This window comes from Nipponia nippon, unplaced genomic scaffold (assembly GCF_047370975.1).
Source record: "Nipponia nippon isolate SJK-2023a ecotype South Korea unplaced genomic scaffold, ASM4737097v1 scaffold_5, whole genome shotgun sequence".
Lineage (NCBI taxonomy): Eukaryota > Metazoa > Chordata > Aves > Pelecaniformes > Threskiornithidae > Nipponia > Nipponia nippon.
The window spans coordinates 27217958-27240434 of record NW_028262369.1 but is presented as its reverse complement, the minus strand read 5'-3'; the positions used below and the strand labels follow the sequence as shown (position 1 = coordinate 27240434).

General features: G+C 43.5%; 1 protein-coding gene across 1 annotated transcript; it reads right to left on the bottom strand.

The window, feature by feature from the left end:
• Window positions 1-19947: 19947 nt before the first annotated feature.
• On the bottom strand, window positions 19948-21928 carry COA7 (cytochrome c oxidase assembly factor 7). Its single transcript, XM_087734472.1, has 3 exons — window positions 21797-21928; window positions 21577-21717; window positions 19948-20557 (listed from the first exon to the last, which is right to left on the bottom strand). The coding sequence occupies exons 1-3, from the start codon at window positions 21900-21902 to the stop codon at window positions 20109-20111; spliced, it is 696 nt and encodes a 231-aa protein (XP_087590598.1). The 5' UTR covers window positions 21903-21928; the 3' UTR covers window positions 19948-20108.
• Window positions 21929-22477: the final 549 nt, after the last annotated feature.

Genomic DNA, 22477 nt, shown 5'->3' with positions numbered 1-22477 from the left:
ACAAGCACCAGCTCTGCTTTGAGATGGATCAAATGAAAGGACTTTGAGATGGACAAATGAAAAGTCCCAATGATATTGGGACTAATCTAAATTCCTGCATCAAAAAACCTGTGGAAACAGAGATTAATCACTACGGTAGTTGCAAAGATGGAGCCAGTTGCAAGCTGCAGTGCTGTGCAGCAGCTCCCACTGCTGCAACATGTTCCAGTTTAGCTCGAGCAGGGTGCATGGCTCTCCCTCAGCCGTTGCAGGGAGCAGGAGCTTCTGCTTGCAAATCGGGCTCAGAGTGTGGCAGCTTAGGACAAAACTCCTCCAAGACAGAGCATGTCTTTAAGCTGAGAGAGATACTTTACACTGCATACCCTTTGTGTGCTCCAGTGTAAAACATTGCCAGATCATGATGCTGCATTTTACAGATCCGTGGTGGAGATGTACATGATCACATGGTGGGTAGAGCTTGGGGCAATGAAGAGTTATTTTTGTTGGTAATAAAAAAAAAGGGGGGGGAGGGAGTCAGCATTTAAGTGATGGTAGGGTAGAGAGAGCAGAGAGTGGCTTTTCCAGTGCAGGGGCTCCAGGGCCTCCCCCTTTTGCCACGAGGCGTGGAGCGAGCGGAGCCACGTGCCACAGGCGCTGTGTGCCGTGAATGCTGGACACCTCGGCTCTGTCCTGGCGTGGGCCTGGGAGGTGGAGGGATCGCCCGACCAGACAGGGTGAGCCGCTGCTCTCCTCTGCCACAACCACAAGACAATCCACTGGGCTTCTTTTCTGGAATTTGTCTTTATTCTGATTTTAATTTTTCTTTCTGTTTTTCCTCTTCCAGTACAGGGTGTTTCCCAGCGCAGCGCTCTAAACCAGAGCTGTCCCTCTGCTCTTCCATGGCTGTCCCCTCCCACAGTGGCTGCTTCTTGAACAGGAATCCAACTGAAGCAGCAAGTGGGTTTTGCACTCTAATATCTGGAAACCTCCTCAGTGATTCTCTGCAGATCTCATTTGTTTCCTGGGTTTATTACTATGTGTGTAGTTTCCAAAGCACAACTCAATGGAAACATGAAGCATATTTAATTTAGACATATTCTCAGAGCTGCTTTGCTGCAGACCGAACTTGCTCAAATGAGTAAATATATTTCATTCTGCAAAACTTACTGGGTTGTTTTGTTAGACACAGACATCACCCACAGCAAACATTTTAAATTACTGGCTCTCTAGCAGTCATGTTACCTTTCTCACTTGCCCTACATTGAGGACAGTTAATTTCTGTGTTTATCTGGTCTGCTTGGGATGTGCATGATGTGCTAATGAACAGGAAGAGAACAATAATGAGCTTACCACTTATACAGCACTTACTCCATTTTGCTGCATAAATATTAACTGATGAATCTTCACAAGAGCCCCAAGGAATAGATTAATACTATTATCTTTCTATTTAGGGAAATAGAAGCAGAGAGGTGAAAGACAATATGAAAAAGAAACAGAAGTGCATAGATGTACTTTTCTAAGCTTTTTTTATAGCATATGAAAGAGGCCTATAGATGTTGTTTATAATTCCACTTACAATTGACATTCAGGTGTAAAAGGAGTATTAAATCTTGCCTTCCTCAGGCTTTACTGGGAACTTGACAAATGAAGAGCAGAAACATCCTTAGAATTTAACAGAGAGGTGAGAAAGTTAAAGTATCAGGGAGGATTTTTCTTCCAAATGTTTTATTTCAACAGGCATTAAAGATAGTAAAGACTTGGAAACAGAATGAATGAAAATCACTTATCTCAGTTAGGCACTGCTTCCTTGCCATTCTGCTTTCTTCAGAAGTAATCATCCTGCTCCTTCATGCACAGCCCTGCTTCAGTACTTTCTGGGCTGCTTTTGTGTCAGGTGCAGGTCTCCACACCACAGTCCCTGGACCTGTGTTTTAAACCCAAACTGCAAGAAAAACAAGCAAGAAAAAAGGGACCTGTTTTTGGAGAGATGATAAGCACTGGCTGTTCTATTGTCCTCCCTTTGAAAAACTCGGCAGGACTTCTTTAGTGACATTGAATATATTTAGTTTCAAAGAGCAGAAATTAATCCCTTCAACAATTAAGGTACTTCATTCTCTGATAGCATGCCTATCCTTGAAGAAACACATACATAAATGAATTTCATAGCTCGTATTCCTTGAAAGATGCATTTGTCCTTTCAAAACAGAGACATTATGTTCTTAAAATCCATTTTGAACTGAAAAGCCTCCCACTGCCTACATACAGATGTGGATGTTTTCTGATTACCGCTAATCAAACTTCAGGGTTGATGCGTTTCCTCTTCAGGGGAGAGCGAGATAAACTCATGCTAATGAAAGAGGGGAAGCAACATTAGTCTCAGGGGTTAAAACAGACGGGCTTATCTTGACTTCCATTAAGTTTACAGAAAGGGAGTAAAAATTTGTTTTAGATAGAGCATGTTCAATTAGATGCAATGTTTTTATACACAGAGTATATAATGAAAAATGTGTTTATATACTTAGTGATGCCTACTCTGCAAGCTGAGGTATGAGTGTAACCATGTCAGTGTGCCTCCTCTCCGTATGAAGAGTGGTGCTGCAGCTTCTTGTGGTTTAGCTTGTGGATAGCACAGCTGCACTTGGGGCCAAACACACAGCAAAGATGTCGCCACAGCTGATTTGCCAAGACAGCATTTACTAGTGGGTGAAAGGGGCGACCCTGATAAGAGTTCGGAGACAGTAATGCTAAAACTGAAAGTGCTTCAGCAGGGCAATGGAGGTAGGTAAGTTCTCAGAAGTACAAGTCCTCCCTCCTGCTTGCCACGAGTGTCCCTGTGTTGACACCACGCATGGTCCTGACATGCTTTCAATAGGCACCCTCAGTAGCCTGTGCCTCTGCTCTCAGGGGCTGCCTGGCATGTACTAAGCAGGAGAAACTTTGCGAGTCCTCGCACGACAAGCCAGCACACACCTCACGGTTCTCCAGCTGCTTTGTCGGCACACCAGTGTAGGGGTGAGCCTGGTGTGTCTTGTCAAAGTAAAGGGTTAAAAATTTCTTTGGCATATAGGAACCAAAGCTAAAGACAGATTAAAGAGAACAAAGCACATCATCTGTAGTTAGTTACCTCTGGTTTTAACAAGTTTTTCAGGATTTTCTTCTAAAGTGCCACAAGCTATAAGGTAACCTGGAGTTGAGGGCAGATTCTAGTAACCATTTCCAAAGCTGAAAGTGGTCCTGAGGACCCTGCCCTCTGCTGTGATCATCAATCCATGTTTGTACTCCAGGTTCGTTGGGGTAGTTACCTGAGTACAGAAGATTTTCCTCTCCAAAGTCTTTTCTCTGAGGTATTAGCAAATGTACAAATATTACTTTGACATCCTAAGTAGACCTGCCTTCTTCAAGTCTTCCCTTAATGTATGCCTTGTATACCTTAGTTAACACATTGCTACTTCTTTTATTATCAGGGCTGCCATGGTGCTTTATAGATCATGCACCATGAGAAACAGTGGTTCTGCTGTACCTTTGTAGAGTTGTGGCTTCCAGCTCATTGTGAACTTGGCAGTGGGTCTCTGCTGGTGATTCTGCCATCTGTATTAGGTAAGTGCTTTTCCTCAGTTAATGTTCCTCTCTCCACCACACTTACTGTTAGTCCTGTAGTCCTGCCACCGCAGCCATTTGTGGTGCAAAATGCAATGTATGACCAGAGCCACTTTGAGAGTTCCTTGTTTTCAGTAAAAATATTTACCATTTTCTCATGTAGCTGTTGCAGCAAATGTTGCAGTTCACTTCTTTTAGTGGATTTAGCCATAGAAAAAGGCTGTATGACCAGCAGTTTGGGGGAGACTGCAACCATGCAAATCTGCACTCACTGGCCTCCTAGAGCCAGGGTAGCGTGTGCCACTTGTAGACTCCTGCAATGTCTGCTGCCTTCTTTGATGGAATTTTTGCTCACACCAGTTTAATGCTTTGTATTTTTTGGTTCCAAAAGAAAAACAGTGAAATTACTTGCAGTGATGTGCCAATAAATTTTCATTTCAGTAAAATAAACTGCAAGTGATCATAAGACAGAGGCTGTTAATGACTCACACTGTTACTTTTTTAAACAATGACACCTGCACAAAGCGCTGCACTTAAAATTGTTCATTTGGTCTGAATTGGCCCCATTAAATCTCCTGGCAATCAGAGGAACCACAAACCCCATCAATGTAATTTTATTTTCTTAAGTGAGCAAATGCAAGCATGTACTGTGCCAGTATGGTCAAATTGAACCTCACTGCATCTTCTAGTCACTCTGAACCATGCGCCGGCAAAAATCTTTCTGAATCTTCCTCTTCCTTGCAGCTCCCCCAGGTACTTTTGGGGAAGGTGCCTCCCCAGCAGGGTCTGGTAATTGCCTGTGGTTTTCCAGGTGTCAGTAAGGGCAGGTGGATGGGGCTGGTCTCTTGTATGAGCCCATCAGCTTTTGAGAGAGAGACTTAAGGCAGAGACTGGAACATGTTAAAAGCCATGGGATCCTAGCAAGTATGAAGAACGCAGTTGTCTCATCTCTCTGCTTTTTAGTGGAGATTGCTCCCTCTAATATATACAAACATATTGATTTCTCTTTCGAGTCAATGATAAAATGTGTCTCTGCAGCTTTCCTTTTTGTTAGGCTGAGTTTGTTACTTGCGTCAATAACTCATGATGTTGAGCTAAATGGAAACTATGGTCTGTTACTGCTGGCGCTCTGACTGGGGCCATCAGTCTGTTACCTCCGAGGAGAGCAGCCCGCGGTCAGAGATGCTCCCCAGGAGCACAGCTGTGCTTGGGAGGCCCAAAGCAAGGGGGCTGGGAGTTAGAGAGTCTGGCAATCCTTCCTAGTGTTTGCTGGACCTACCAAGCTAGCACTTGAGATTTTAAATTGTAAACTCTGAGACATGAGGGATGAAGTGAATATTAAGTCAGTTATATATATGACTGAAGCCCTTCTGGGGAGAGTGATAAGGCAACACTGACCTGACAAGGGCAGCTCAGAGTTTTAATGCAAAAAGGAAATGGCAGGATGTGCAAACAGGATCTGGTGTTTTATCCCTTGGAAATCTGAGATAATTGTGTCAGTGAAGGGGGTTTGAGGCCTTCTGCTAAATGAGGTGCTTGAAAGGAAATGGGCTGAGTCGTGGGGTCACACCAAGAGCCTTTTTACTGAGCTGGGCGGGTGGGTGAGTGCTGTTTTCATGTGGTCCTCACTGGGCTTCCTCCGATTTCCTTTGTCTGAAATGGGAGGTTTTTGGCTGAAAAAATGGTATATTAAGCCACCTGTGCAGAGGACAATGTATTCTTCCCTATTCCGTCTCATCAAACAAACCTTTAGAGGCACATTTAACAGATGAGAGCTGGAAAACCGTTTCAGGCTGCTTAGTCAGATCAACAGCTTTGGCCTTGGCTGTGCTTCCCAGGGAGGTGACAGAGCAGGGCTGTCTGTGCCAGCAATGGACACTCTGCCATGGGCTCTCTTTTCTGAGGAACTGAACCGTAGCACTGGAGAGCATTCATTTTCAAATAAAAGTATTTTAAATAAAATCAGGATGTAGTGCACTTTATAGCACCTCTCCTAGGACAGAAACTAGGAGCAGCAGGTTTCCACTATTTGCCTTTCCTATAATTTCAGATGTTACTCAGCTGTCTGGGATTTCTGATGCAATCTTTGTACTGGTGTGAAAGTAGCAGTGTATCACTTGGCAGGTAAATCTCTTTTCTTACCAATAAAGAAATAAAGCAGTTAATTTCCAGCATGTTATTGCAATGACAGCACTAACAATAAAAATGAAGAGCGGTTACACTTTGACACAGTTGGAAAATAAATCTGGGCCAATCCTAATCACTAATATAAGAGGCTATTCTCATTTATTCTGCCTCTCTCTTTCATTGCAGTGAACTGCATTTTTACATCGACCCTTTGCTAGTTATCTTTCCTGATGCTGAGGGATCATATCTTGTCTGCACTTCCCACCATGCTGAAAGGACTGTTGTTCTTCGCCTGTTTGTAGACAATGCCCTACTGTAGTCAACTTGAACTAAATAAACGCTCAAACCAAGTAGGGTTTTCCTTAGACTGCCAGGACTTCTGCATCTGTGCTGCTGTTGCAACGGGGTCGTCCTTGCTTGCTTGCATACTGCCCTTTTACTGCATTCATTCACTGTGTCCACGGTGGTTGAGGAAATCATAGAATAGTTTGGGTTGGAAGGGACCTTTAAAGGCCATCTAGTCCAACTTCCCTGCAATTGGCAGGGACATCTTCAACTAGATCAGGTTGCTCATCCATCCAGCCCCATCCAGCCTGAGCTTAAACGTTTCCAGGTATGGATCATCTACCACCTCTCTGGGCAACCTGTTCCAGCGTTTCACCACCCTCATCGTAAAAAATTTCTTCCTTCTATTTAGTCTGAAGCTACGCTCTTTTAGTTTACAACCATTACCCCTTGTCCTATTGCAACATGCCCCTACTAAGAAGTCTGTCCCCATCTTTCTTATAAGCCCCCTTTAAGTACTGAAAGGCCACAATAAGGTCTCCTCAGAGCCTTCTCTTCTCCAGGCTGAACAACCCCAAGTCTCTCAGCCTTTCCTCATAGGAGAGGTGTTCCATCCCTCTCATCATTTTTGTGGCCCTCCTCTGGACCCACTCCAACAGGTCCATGTCTTTCCTGTGCTGAGGACTCCAGGGCGGGACACAGTACTCCAGGTGGGGTCTCACGAGAGCAGAGTAGAGGGGCAGCATCACCTCCCTCGACCTGCTGGCCATGCTTCTTTTGATGCAGCCTAGGATACGGTTGGCTTTCTGGGCTGTGAGGCACATTGCCGGCTCGTGTCCAGCTTTTCATCCACCATGATGAATCATGAGCTTTCTGCTGGAAAGATTGGTAAACACAGGACAAAATTCCCTGCAGCGATTGTGAAGCCTCCAGCAGAGGTTAGACAGGGCAGATAGCTGTCAGATACAATAAACACAGATAATTCTGGCTTGGGACAGAGAAATAGACTGCATAATTCCAAGGCCCCTTCTAGCTTAATTTGCCCAGGTTTCTATATAGCACATACATTATTAATATGCATATTAGTGTCCCAGTGTGGTGCGTTTTAATATCACTCATACTGCAATAAGATTTTATTTCCCCAAGAGAACATTCATACAAAATTATCTTGTGCCATCTGCAAGAATGAAGAGAGTATGACTTTTGTATTGAAATACAATGATGTTTTCATGACAGAAAACTGGTAAGAAGTGGCCAATATGCTGAAGAGCAGTGCCCAGTGTGAGTGTGCATTGCTGTGCCCTGAACAAGGCTGGGGCATGCTTGAAAGTGGTGCCTCTTGAACAAACTAGGAAAAGCAGAGCCCCGGGTCATGAGGTGATCACAAAGGATTGGACGACTGGGAAATAGCTACATTTGCAACACAGACAGAGAGAGGCTTTGTAGAAATAAAACGGAGAGCTCAATTTGTTTAATAGGAAGATATGAGCTGCCACGGTCTGGGCTGGTTGCCTAACTCGATGGACCCATTCACTGGACCGCCAGCACTTCCATACTCTTGGATTCAGGGCAGTTCTTTGGTTACGGCTCCTGGATGCCATAGTGAAGGAGAACTCTTAACACTTTTTGTGCAGCAAGACCCTACAGTTTAACCTCTTTGGCCTCTGAAAAGAGAGGTTTCAGCCCTCACATCTTCCCAACAAGAAATGTGAAGCAGGTCTCGCAGGCTCAGCAAACCAACCTGCTAATCACCTTCCCTCTGTTCTTGAACTAGGCAGGAATGGTGCAAATTCCTGGAAAACAGCTAAACTCTGAATGCAGCTCCTGCACCAATGCCTCCCATGTTCCTCCTCCTCAAGCTGCCTTCTCTATCCTCTGAGCCTTTCTGGTGGGCAAAGCTAGCAGCCCTCCTTACAAAGATGGGATCGTTCAGCATGTGCACCAGGCATGTCCCTGAATTATCAGATTTGCTCATATTGTCATCTGGTATAGCCACAACAGAAAATGGGGGGGGGGGAAATATAAAAGCAGTATAGCCTTTCTGTATTTGTGACTTTTCCTCTTTTTCTCCTAATACAGATTAGTGGTGTCAGTATTCGCTTGTGCTGTGCCACAGGATTTGGTGATTACAAATCACCACAAGTCCTTACCAGGTTCCCAGCTACCTAGTGTACAACTCTTCATCCACTCATCACATTATTGCCTCATTTTCTCAACTTTTGTCTGAGATCTGATGGTTTCTGTTCATCTGATGGACCTGTGTTCTTGTTTCCTTGTCTGCCCTGTCATTAGACTGGTCTCCAGTTTCTATAGAGACAGCAAGCCTCACCTTGATCTCTGAATCAGGGTCCCTTTGTTGCGTTTCATAACTGCAGAAGGACATTAGTTTGCTCCAGGCACTTAAGTAGAGAAAAAGATGTATTTGATTCCCTCAGCATAACAGTAATTTAAATGAGAGCAGCCTCAGACTATGAAGGGACTACAGAAAGCAGGTTATTGTGCAAAGGTCACTGCGCAGAGGCTTTAATGAAACGGAGTTTCATGGAGCACTTGATGGCAAATGAAGGCAGGACCTTGAGGTCTTGAAAGGAGACAAGACTATTCTCACTCCTCTAATGCAAAAGCCACAATGTCCTTAATACAGAAAGCCAGAAAGATTAAGCGATGCTGATTATAGCTCCCAGGCATTAGCTGTGTCTGCTGTGACCTGCCCCTCCTGTTAGCATGAGACTGGCTGCGCATGTTATGCCTCATGATGTACTGCTGCTGCTGATGCATGTGGCTAAAAAGAAATACATCTGGCTGGAGCAGCTGCAGGTAGCGTGTGCTATCTGCTGTGCAGGAGGGCAGAGAAACAAGCCCCAAAACTCACCTCCCGCTAGCGCTTCTCTGACAAGGCAGCGGCCAGCAGAAATACAGAAATCTACCGGAGCAGCACCTGGAAAAGAAGGGTGCAGCAGGGCAAAACCATGCAGTGGTGTCACCTGGAGCTGTTGCCTACCAGAAACCTGTCCAGTTGTGTTCCCTGTGCTCCTGCAGGAATGAAAGAAAAACGGAGCAATGATGTTTTCACCCTGTTAGCTCTGAGTGCCCAGATGCCAACTATTAGAGGCCAGCACTGGTAGCCAAGGGAACAGTCCTCCCACAGGAAGATAAGAAAAACACAGCTGAACAGCATGTAGAGAGGACAGCACACAAAAGGCTCACCAGATCATGAGAACATTTGGGTTTTGTTGTGGGGTTAGTTTGGTTTTTTGGTTTTTTTTTTTGTTAAATATAGATGGCTAGCTCTAATCTTTTATCCATTCCGAGTGCTTAGACCACCTGCAATCTAAAGTGCTGGGGCACTCTTCAGCCTTTAATGGGTTCTGGGAATGCTTCAAACAGCTACTGCAATCCCATCAAATAAATGCACAGCTGGGTCTGAACTAAAAAACTTGCTCAGTTTCCAAAAATCAGACCTCTGTGTGTGTGTGCACCTACCCACTGGTTCAGCCCTGGCTACAGATAGAAAGTGAAGAAGCCCGTGATGAAAGACTGTGTTTCTGTCCCAGCCCTCACCTTCTCTGCCCCACAGGGGTTTAAACTCTGTGCAGGCCCTAATTTAATAAATGCACACTAACAGCTGTGTGTTGGTGCCATAGGGGCATATTCCTGATGGGAGTTCCACCCCATACGGATCACAGAGGAATTAACAGAGGAGATCTTGCGCTTGTGAATAATTTCTGTTTCAGGTTGTCCAGACACTTTGCAGATATCTGAGAGCTAATTTGATCTGACTTGGGATTATATTCCAGGAAAGACCTGGTCTGAATATGCCATGATCTGGATCTGGTTCCTTTATTAAATTAGCAAAATAGGCTTTGGATTGTGATGATTTCCTTTAGGAACACACATACCTGGGACCAAGCTCTGGAAACTGTCCTCTGTTTAACTCCAGAGCTACACAAGGTAGTCTAGCATCTATAAGGAGTCCTAGCAGGCTTTCTGTTGCACACAATGTTACTGTAGCTCTTGCTGCACTCTGGAGACATCAGGGAAGCAAGCAGTTTGATATGATGCTTTCCTGGGATCAGGAGATGCTTCAAGGGCCAAATTGAATTACTTGTCCTTTTCTTTTACTGATTGAGCAATGAAAAAAAATAGAATTCACTTTGAATTAATTAATCAGTTGATCTCATTTTGTGTAAGGACAGGTAAGTTCTAGCTAGAAATAATTCCTCTGCTATGCAATTTATTCTGGCTCTTTTTTTTTGTGAACCCACCCTCCTTTTCAGACTCTAGTATTTTGATCCTGTTTTTCTTCAACAGCTCTGCTATGAACTGTCTTCTTGGAGTGTTTGGGCCAAGCTAAGTTACACTCCAGCGAGTCCTTTAAAACAATCACATAGGTCCCAGCTGAGGGAAGCTGATGCTTGATGTGCTGCAGAAAGTGTGCAGAGTCCCTTTGGTTTTAACTGCATTCATAGGCTGAGCAGTATTGCACATAGCAATTTCTAACAAGAAACAGCATTTATGTTTGTTGCTTATTAGTTCAAGCCTCCAAGCACAGAGAGTACTCAATCAATTCCTCTCCACACATTCATCTGATCAATTTGCAATGTCATGACAAAAGCAGCGAAATATCCCATACCCCAGACTATACAAGGACTTTCCTGAAAGAAAATTTTCCAGTATTAAGGTTCCATGCAATTAGTTTTCAAGGATATATCTGTTTCCCAGTCTCACAATATCTCTGATTCAGCCTAGTGAACAGGAACTGAATCAAAAATCTTTGTTCTTTCATACTTAAACATCAAAAGATGTCACTTTCTTTCTGTCACCTTATCTGTGTCCCCAGGAAACAGTAATGCCTTTCAAGAGCACTAAGCGAAGCGTGAGCAGCCCGAAGCTTGCTGCTCTTCAGTAGTGTTAGCAGTAGGCTCCTGAGCACCAGGTGTCTTCGCTTGCCTCTATATGCCATTTTCCCAGGTTGTGTGTGCAATGCTGGACAAAGGACCTCGCCTTTGGCTCTCCAAGGGGGCAACGTTTCGACTGGTGCTTCTAAGACGTAAAACTTCCACGATTTGGCTCGAGGTTCTCCTAGATTGTTGCAACGTATCTGGTTGTGGGATGACAGCAAGTATTCTGGCTCAGCACTGCAAAATGCTGAGGGAAAATATTAATTGAAATCAAGCGGAGGTTATTTATTTTTTCAAATCATAGATCAAAACCCGTTTGAAATTGTTCCCCAAAGATTACAATGGGGAAAAACAGTACATATAAAATGTTTCCAGGACTCTGCTATGGTATAAATATAGCCTTAGGTTGCAACTTGTAACTGCACAATGTCTAAGGCAAAAACATCCTGCATTTGAAAGGGCTGAATGCTTTACGTTCTTACCTAAAGACCACTAGGGACACATATAGGTACTACATAAGAAAATACATTCTGACCATAGGCTTTAGTTTAGCACACATATTAGGATGGCATTAGATTAGGAAAGAAAGTTCATAGAGAATTAGAATTGATCACTAGGGATCACCTATCTCCTATCATTTACAGAACTATATTAACTAGCTTTTAATTTGTGTTGCAGTTTAAAACATCAATGGATCAGCATTGTCACTACGGTGTGATAACGTGATCTGGAAATGTCCATAGCCTGTTGTGGGAGCAATGAACAGAACAGTCAGCAAGCATCACACTTAGGTCTTTCATGCTGTAATACACAGAAAACAGAAATTACAAAGCCAAGTACACTGCAGAGACATTTTGGTTAACTGTTAAATGGTGTGGGAAGTTTTCACTGTTTGCTATAGCAAAGCCTTTGTGCTCCTCCTATAGAAACCATCCCTTGTACTGAATTTGTTCACACATTCTGTGGCTTTTGTAACTATGGTGTCAGTCCCTGGCACCCTCTGGTATCAGCCCCCGAGTTCTGAGGAACATGTAAAACTCACAAAACCCAGCAGAAAAGAACTTAGAATAGGCTCAGAGTTTCAAAAAGATCTGAAGATCTCAAATTGTATATAATCTCTCTGAGGGCCAATGTCTGTTCATCATAAATACCACGGGGCGTAAGCTGCCAGTCTGAGGCAGGTTTGGCTCCCTAGGACAGCTAATGTCACTCTATCTCAGCCTACCTGGCAAGTAAGACACTATGTATTTCCTTTGTACCAACTGCGGAACGAAAAAGCAAAATAACGCCGCAGAGAAAACGTTCCACTTAAGAAGGCACACAAAATAACTTCCCTGTAGGTAATACAGCAAGACTGCTTGCAGTGCTGACAGTGTCACAGCTTCTTATTTTCTCTTCAGCAGTTATTAATAACACTTCTGCTGAGGTGGCTGTTGCATCTTTCCGGAATAACACTCCACAAATATTGTCAGAACAACATTCAAAGGCCCGTTTCCCATTTTAGTGTTTCTTGGCTTGTAAAGAATTGACAAGCTCTTGCCATGCTAAATATTGTTTGGAGAATAATCAGTTTGGGCCCCTACTGACATCGTGTGACCTGAAGTAAGTCAACAGCCATTCAGTGCCTTGTACTATAGAGATAATACAGGTTTCCTTCTCAGGAGTTTGCAGAAAAGGTTGTGGCAAAGCAATGAGAGTTTCCTGGGCAGGAAGCTCTATAGGAACATGGCGTGCTTCCAGTCGCAGGAGAGCTGGAAGGAAACCAGCTCACTTCTTTTCAGTGTTTTTTTGGTGAGACAATGCAATGCTCAGACCAGGCCATTAAGTGCTAAACGAGGACTGTCAGAATAAGGAACTTCTAACACAAATTCAGGTTAGCCTCATCTTCAAGTTATGAAATTACATCATGGCCAAACAATTAACATTTTTCTTTGATAGCTTTCTTACCCCAACTCCGTATGTAATGGCTCTGTGAGCTGAAAAGCAGCTCTCTCTTTCTTGTGATTGACTGGGTGAAGTGCACTAGAGTGCTGCGGGTGACAGCTGCTGTATAAACATGCAGGGTTTTCATCTTCTTTCTTTCTTCTGTTTTACCAGAAGCCTCTCAGTTGCTAAGAAAAACTCTCCAGGGTATGTTTAAAGCACTGTATTTCAGTTTTGCATAGACAGAATGAGATCTTATAGAGAACTCCCACCATACTCATGAATTGGAGCATATGTATGCATTACAATTATGCTGTTCACAAATCCCCATCTGAAATCACCACTCCAAAGTGGCCTTAACTTTATAATTCCATGTCACACAAATCTCTTACTAGTTGATCTAAGGGAAAAAAGGATTACAAAAAAGACTACATTACAAAACCATATTACAAACAAGACTGTAAAACAAAGTGGTATGTAAAAAGTATAAAACATCATATTTGGAATGAATATACCATTGGTAATTGTACCTAGTGTTAGAGTCGAAGACAATAACAACAAATTAGAAATATGTGATATAGTCTGAAATTAGTGTAATTAGTGGTTATTGCGTTTGCTTCAAGAGTGGATACTGAAAAATGAAAGCACTGGGAGGCTACAGATATGGCCTATGAAATTAGACATTGAAAATTTGGCACAGAATTGATCATTAAAGTCTTAAGAGTCTTGGAGAAACCTGTTTTGTGTGGATTCTGGGCCATATTGTTGATACAGTCTCTGGAAAATCAGAGCAGGGTACTAGTGATTGATACTGAAATAGGTACTAGGGACTCGGTGCAATCCTGAATCTTAGACTGTAGGTCTCTGGGTCGGGGGTGTCCTTACGGGTGCACACCAATGGCCTAATATCAGGACCTGAACTGAACCCAGCAGGAATTATTGCAGTGCTAGTACAACGGGATATAGTGTTTATTTTCTAATCTGTTTCTTGCTGTGCCATGACTCCTTTTCCTCCCTCTGCCCTCTTGCTTCCCCCTGAAAAACCCAGCCGTGGGCAGAACTGTATCATTCTGAGGTCTAGTGGATGAAATGCTGGGAAGCGCAAGGGAAGGAGGAATTCTTCCTTCTCCATCTACCAAAGGAGGAGAAGAGCTACCCGGGAGGGTTCCTCTCTCTCACATGATGAACTGAAAAACTTCTGACAGAGTGAATTTCTTTCGGCACTGAACAAAAAGTTTATGCTGTAACAAGGAACACTATTATTTTGCTTGCTTGGTGCGGCGATTACACAAAGTCTCCCACACCGGTGGGTGTGTACAGCTACAAGAACTACCTTCACACACGCACTGCAGAGAGGAGTTGTTACTGACGGCTGAATAAAAGGTAAGCAAGCTGCAAAACTGCTTTTATTACAATATAACACAGAGACAGAACTACCAGAACAAGTCTGTTTTTCTGGTTCTACTACGTCATGAGGCTTCTTTACCAGACAGCATCTTTTGTCCAGAATTAATCCAAATGACACTTAACGACGCAACACGATGTGGTACCAGTGTTTCTCACATCTCAGTACAAAACCAGCGCTCCACCGGCGATCTTTTCACAGCTGCAGGAAGCATCCTGCAGTGAATGCTTTCATCATTTAAAGCCATGCATTCATAAGTCTATTTAATTAATTAGAGTTGGTCACCATTCCTTCTGAAGTATATTGCTGCTTTACTAAAGGAGGTCGGCTGTATGCTTAGATCAATACAAACAAAAGAGAAAGCAGACAGTGGTTTAGGAGCTGTGAAGCTGAGATAAACTCCTTTATTTCTTAGACACTACACTGATCCTGAAGAGATCAACAGCTCTTCCATATTTCCAAGTATGCTATTACGATCACATATCTATCACTCTTTCTTTATGACCTCATAGGCTTTGGAGGAACAATTTTCTTCCCAAGAGGACATAAAATTTAGTCTTTGTAACATCAGGTAAAAAAGAAAGAGCAGGAAGATATCCACCTTTTGGTAATACCCTCATAATACCAGATCAACATGGCTATAAGCCAAGATTTCCAGTATAATTTTCACCTCTTAACAGATTTTGATTACGTCTCCTGAACGTAATCTCTAGGTTGAGAATAGACTGCTATTACTAGAGTCTACAATCTCTGCTATAGACTGCATTAAGCACATATAATTTATAATACACTGAAATCAGACTGGCTGATCTTTTTTTTTTGATGCTTTGTCACTTTGGAGGGACAACAGTCAAATAGGAGAGGGCCTTACCCATCCAATGCATCTGTTACAGTATCATGGATACCTGTGTAAAAAAGACATAGGTGTGTCCGGAACAGGCAGCAAACGGTTCAGAGACAGCCTGAAAACACTTTAGACTGTTTTTGATGGTGTTTTAGTGTAACAAAAGAGCCTTCCTTAATTTGGGTTTGCCTTTTCAGCCGGTGGTACAAAATTGGATGATACTTCATAAACTTATCTGTACTAACACACTTGACAGCTTTTATGAAAAGAGTTCATTTTATAATATTTAAACTCCGCAAGTCTCTGAGTTCTCAAGTGCTATGAAAAAACCTCCCTGCAACAGGCACTTTATATGTGGCTTTCATTATCTGCAATGTGTGTCACTTTTATTCAGGATGTTCCCAGCTGCTTCCCAGTTTGCTGTTGTTGACTGGAAGTTCCCTGGGGGGACCACTGACAATCATTAGTCCTCGTGGAAGAAAGCCTGCTCTAGTGCAGCAGGTCTGTTTGGACTGACAATCTGAACAAGCCACTCGGAGGCAGTGAGCATTACAAGCTCAAAAAAAAGACGAGGGCTTAAAAGGTCACCCAATTCTCCAACGCCTTGAGCCACCTGTAATTGCTTACTCTATACACATGGCTTCTCAACTGTTTTATTACTAGACTGTTACACTCCGCAGAGGTAGCACTTACTTACCTTTCCCAAGTGAAACAAATGCCCAGAATAGTACCGAGCAAAGAATCAGGCAAAGTGTGTTCCTCTAAAAGAGCTTTCCTTTCTCGAACTGCCATAAAATATTAACTGTTAACAGAAAAATTAATCTCTCTTTTTGTCACCACTGCTATTCTTCTTTTCAGGCTGCTGAAAACAAGAGCCATAGGCCTTACACCCACGGTATGCAAGAATGGTTTTCATATGCTGCCATCTGTCGTTACAGCATACCCATTTCATCACTACACTATGCCGCTGGGGCTTTTATTCCAGCAGCAAGCATATCCCTTCCAAGAAGCCTGTTATAAGTGCAGTTAAGTTGGAAGAACTGCTTTAATGCATACGTGCTCTGCCTGAGACAGCATGCAGTGAGATTCTAACAATTCTGCTTTCAATTGTGGCAATAGCCAAATTAGTGTTGCTTTTTCTCCCACTCAATTTACTTCGATAGTAAGCTTGTATCTTTATTCAGACCATAGCCAGAGCATTCATCTTCGAAATCAGCAGTAAATTTACAGCAAAACATACACACGCACCACAGACTTCACATATATTTATACACACCGAAATTAGAAAGGATCATGTCAGTGCATTTACATATACTGCCCTACTTATTTAGATAGCTGTTTCAGAACATGTATGTTTAGTTACGGTTTGCATATATATATACGCTATGGCTTTCAGTCCAAAATCTGATCAGTTAGCACCTTGTTCCCTAAATCTGTATTGTAAAAAATAGAACATAATGTTTCAGAAGGTGGCAGGAAAGTAAAACAATTTGTGCGTAATCGAACAAGGGGTGATCACCGTGCGTTGGAGAGCAACCCTAAAGCAGTCAGGCACACATGGCACTCGGATACACAGTGACAAACCACTTGGCAAGATGCTGACAACAACAGTCAGGCTAAAGGTATTTAAAACCTGTGCGCATGCCTTGCCTGAAAGGGAATCTCCTGCCTTGGATACTTACCTGTAATTCAGCAGATCTAGGCCAATTCCTAGCTCTTTTACTTATTTCCTCGACAATTTGGGGCAGCTCTCTTAAGCTCTAACCCTGTAGCTCATCTGCCCAGAAGAGCTAATTAAGTTCTTTCCTCTCCTGCCTATTTCATTTGCAAGATCTATAGGCAGAGATGTCTCTGCGTACATACTGCCATACAGGCTCATTACCGTTTTGGGCTTGGCGTCATCTGAAGGTGACTTAAATGTTTCTAAATCTAAGCTGACCGGTGAAAAGCTTCAGGGTCTCAGGACCTAAAGCAGCATGCCCCCCTGGACCAGCAAACATCACAGACAGCAAGAGGCAGTGTCCAGGATCAACATGCAGCCTGGACAAACTTCTTACAGTTAATAAAGTTGACAGTACAAGCAGAGGACAGTATTTCTATGGCCGAAGAGAGCAAAATAAGCATGGTTTTAAAGTGGAAGTGGTAAGACTTAAACATCATGTGAAAGCAGCTCAAAATCTCTGCTTGTTCCAGCAGCAGGTTAGCTCAGGAAGTATGTGGGATTCGTGACAGCCTCTGAAAAGCAGAAACCTTTACACAGCAGCAAGCTGTTCAGCCTCAGCCCGGTACAGGATTACATTTCCTGGTTATAAACATTTGCATTGGAGAAGGGAAAAAAAAAAAAAAAGATGTTGCAGACTAATTTTTCAGAACTCACTCACTGCGTATAATTGCTGTTTATTGTTTGATGCTGTAATGCACTGAAGCTTATTTCCACTGGTCACCATGGATTTTTATTTTCAAAATGCAGGCTATATTCCTATATTCCACAGACTATTCTTATATTCTTACTTGATGTACTATGGAAATCTAGGGGCAATATAACTCCACAATAAAAACTAGGTACAGCCATCTTGAAACTGGCTGCTGATATTGTTCAATACATTTGAAGCAGAATATACGCAAGGACCTTTTTTCACTTGTATGTCTCAAGGTTATCACATGCAAAACACAAAAATCATACAGTATCAAAGTTTATTTGGACACTTGATTAATCTTCTGGTTTTCCTCTCAGTTTGCATCTTTTGGTGATTCATTACCCTTATCCAAAATCCACTATAAATGTAAAATTTAAACTTTGGATCTAGAAATATTAAAACACCTCAGTTTAAAAGAAAAAAAAATTCCTTCCAAGACACTTGTAGCGAGCTTTGTCGATGCTGCCTTTGAGAGTGATAGTGGAGTTGCATCAGTTAACACACTCTGAAGCTTTCTCAGTATAGTGAAGCTTCAGTGACGGAGATGTTTAAGAACAGCTTTGAATGAACTAAGAGAGGAGTTAAACAACTTGACTTTCAAGCCACAGCCTAAGAGGAGGAAGAAAAAGCCAGCTGCTATTTGTGCTAATCTGGCATGTTCTGTGGTTTTTAAGCAGTAGGTAGCAGGAGACATACTAACATATTTACTTCACTGTCCCTCCTAAAAAAAAAAATAGTAAAAATTAGTTAGAAATCATTCTTTAATTTCAGCTGTTGCAATGGCTGTATGCAAGTTGAAGTGCTGAGCATGCCGAGAAGCACACAAATGCATGTACTTTACTAACTTGCCAAGCAAGCAGACATCTTTTCAGCAGTATGATTGTAGCATAAACCGGTATCCAGAACTATCTTCTCGTCCTTCAAGTGTAATGTTCATTTTGGACTGGAGAACCCATATTGTTAGCAGCGCTAACAGAACCTCTTCGTGCCTTCTGAATGTATATAGCACAAACCCAGCAACTGAGCGCAGCACCCAGCACTTGCGCAGGCGTGCCACATCCCACATCAGGATGTTTGCGCACTAACTCTGTTGTAGGTGAACTCTCAATGTCATTTTGCGCTCTCAGTTACTCAGGCATTTGTTTCTTTCTTTTCAGATTGAGAGACACTATTTTTTACTTAAAATATGACACAAAGCAACTGTGAGCTGCTTTTTACCATAAGAGGGGAAAAAAAAAAAAAAAGCATTGTAGAAGATTCATATCATATCACAATGTTTAGAAATGTCAATGAATATATAAAAATGGCAGATGGGACCAAAAAGCAGTCATCAGATTGAGTGTAACGCCAAAGCATGAAGATAAGCAGGAAGGAGATGAGTGACAATGGGATTTGCATGGGCACTCCCTGTGCAGATCAGTGTTCCCGGTAAAGCGAGGTCTGTGATAGAGCCAGGCACACAGACCGAGCAGGGGCCTGCACAGGCGGGCATTTCAAATCAATGGATGCAGCTCACATCATGAATGGCAAAGCACCAGCATTCAGAGGTTGTCGCCCAAAAGAAATCCGTTTCAATTCTGTAGGCTAGACCTCCATTTAACAAGACAGCAGCTCAGCACAACTCCATCCCCAGACTGCACACTGCTATACAACAGGTTTTACTTGTATGCTGAAGTGATCCACCCCTCAGTTTCTTCACAGCTTTCCCACCTGGCCCTTTTTCCTGAACCCAGTTTTTTTACTGAAGATGTTCTTTGACAAGAAATTTTTGGCTTGGCTCCAATTAAATGCTTAATTATTTAGAAATCAAAGTATATCCAATAATTCCATAACATTGATTTACAATCAACTAATAAACATTTGCACAAATGAAATAATTATACTAACAGCCTGTAAAACCTGGAGACCGAACTGAGAAATCAAGACTTCTCAGATGAAATGATGACATTAACATCATTTAAAAGTCAGCAAGACATCAAGTTATTATTTCTCCCTATAACAAGTCACCTCTTTTTTTCTCCTAGTTACAAGTGCCGTTTTGATGGTATGATGACAAAGTAACTAAATCAGCAAGTTTAAATACAACCTTAGGATAACAATACCTTCAGCAAATAAACCTACTCAAGTTTCTCAAGCCATCGTGGTACAAGCAGCCTCAGAGCAGACCGCCCAAGCGTGCACACTACCAAAGTTCCACAATTGCTCGTAAGAGAGATGGCACAGTTTTGAATGTCCACACTGGGATTACCTTGCAACTGTGATTGATTGTGTGAGAGTGTGAGTGTGTTTTAGAAGTGGTCCAAGCACAGGCCTCAATACTGAAGCACTAGACACGAGAGCCTTTCATACTTGAAACCATAGGGACAAACTTCCAAAAGGCCAGAAGTTTTTGCCTTCCTTAAAGAGCAGGGATCTAAGCAATACACTTAAGAACGTGTGTATTGAAAAATGCAGAAAGGCACAGCAGAGTTGGTCATGTTTGTTGCATCCACAAAAATAGAAGTTTATTTGCATATGCAAGTACTTACAAGACATTTATTTATTATGAATGAAAACTGTATGCGCACAATTTAAATAAGAAGCTCACTTGCCATTTAAAACTGCAGTCTTGATAATCGCAACTGACAATTTTACTCCCCAAATGTTAAAGAACTTGGGGCTTCTTTCTGTTCTTTATGCAACTGTTTTGCCCTGTTTTTCAAATCCTCTGCCTTCGCATCATTCTTCTCAATGCCATCTCCCAGTTTGTACATTCGACTGGCATTAGCACAAGCCCATATGTGACCCAGCTCACACCCTTTCAGCGAGTACTTCAAGGCACGGTTCATGTCCTTAGGGACCCCAGGTGCTCCTTGGAGGTATATTACACTGAGGTTGAAGCAGCTAGGAGCAAAATTGCCATCACAGGCTTTTGTGTAATAGTCTCTAGCGACAACGGGGTCAGGTTTATCATCATTTACTCTCCCATCATGGGCCAACAGCCCAACGTTATGACACGCATTTACTGACTTCTTCCCACCTTTCTCACATGACTTCATGAAAGAGCTGTAGGCAGCTTTCAAATCTGGGTCAAGTCCACCTGTCAGCCAAGAAACCAAAAGATTACTGTAAGGACATGTTAAAACAGATGGGAGCTCTCTGCTTTCCAGCATGCTTCCCAGTGCTCTTTGGGAAATACAGCATCCCTCACTTTAGATGCTACAGTCAAAACTTAGGACTTCAGAGACACTATCATTGTCGCAATTACAAAGGTTTTGCTAATGTCTTCAGGTTAGGAAACCCTCCTCCACTCCCAGTAATCACAACTTATGCAGACAAAAAAAACCCCCAAAATCCAAACCACAAAACATCCTTTCCACTACTACATCTATGGATTTCTTAATAGCTTACACTACGCAAAGTATTCTTCTGCCAGTATACCCATAGGTACACTAAGATTGTTACTAATTTTGAACTACAGTAAAAATATGCTCCTTCCTAGTATTGTCATTTGGAAGAAGACTCCCTAGTTTAACTGCTTCCAATTACTGTACCAGCAGATACATGTTGGGAGACTTGGGGCCTACTTATATGTCTGTAAGCAGTGTTACCAGTCTGCAAGTTTATTTCTTCCTTACTTTCTCTACAAAAGAGCAGCCAGACAGGAAGAAATAAAAATTTTAAGAACGGGACACACAGCAACATTCAGCACTGGATATACTTACCACTTAATACAGACATAATTATAAAAAATAATACACGTGGTTAACATAAAGTTGATTCTTCAGAAGGAAGCAATTTAAGGTTTTGCACCCTTCCCCAGCTTTTATTATGTGACCATAAAAGGGGCAAGAGAGGTAGTTCCTCCTTCAAGGTCAGGAGGAAATGCAGGTGTTCAGCACCTTTGCAAAAGCAAGAGCCGTGTTTCCTCACAGGCATCAGCCGCCCTCCCCACCAGCGTGCCGGGCCGCCAGCGGCTCCGGCCCGGGCAGCAGACAGGAGGGGCTCAGAGGCAGCTGAAGGCACGACGGCGGGAAAGGGAGCCCCCGACGGGGAAGCGGAGGCGGCGACACGAGCGCCAGGGCCGCCCCCACCCCCCCCCCACCCCCCTCCCCTCACCTTTGCCGATGGCCTGGTAGGCCCCCAGCTTGTAGCAGCTCTCGCTGTGCCCGTGCGCCTCGCAGTTGTCGCGCAGCACCCGCGCCGCCGCCACGAAGTCCTTCCTCGCGGCGTCCAGGTAGTCGGCGAGGCGCTGGCAGCCTGCAAGGCAGCGGGGAGGGGATTGAGGCTCCCGCCGGCCCCCGAGCGGCGGGCAGGAGCTCGCGGCGGGGCCGCTTACCGTCCGGGTCCTTCTCCTTGAAGCACTGGTAGCTGTACTCGACGTGCAAATTCCCCAAATAGCTCCTCACCTCCTCCTCGTCCTCGAAGTTGATGAACCCGGCCATGCCGGAGCTGGCAGGGCCGCCCGCGAGCGCCGAGCGATCGATCCGGCGCCTCCCGCGAGCGCCGAGCGATCGCTGCGGCCCCGCCCCCGGCAGGGCGGCGGGACTCGCCTCTCCCTGGCAGGACGCCCGGAGACCGGCGGGTCAAAAGCGCTCAGCGAGAGCACGCTTTTACTATTTTCCTTTCAGCGTTTTGCACCATTGGGTACGTATTTCTGAGGCCTTATTCAGGACAATCAAATCCATAAGTTGAGGCGTCACCGTATACATTAACACACTACGCGTGGCCTAGAGGCCAGGGCGGCTTCGCCAACTCCACAGTTTGTTGCCTGCGTTGTTTTGTCTCCGATTAACAGCTACATAATTTTCAACTCAGTTTTAGAACGCGGGAGTTGGTGCTAGTGACTGTTGTCCGCAACCGTTCCTTTTCGTGGAACAACAGGAGATCTCGGAGATGCTTTTTGAAGCGACGGAACCCTGCATCCGAGCGTCTCTGAGCGGGCAGCACCAGGGTTGCTGAAAACACCCGGAGACCGGTGAGCAATTAACACCACGCAGCAAACCCTAGTTCTCTCGTT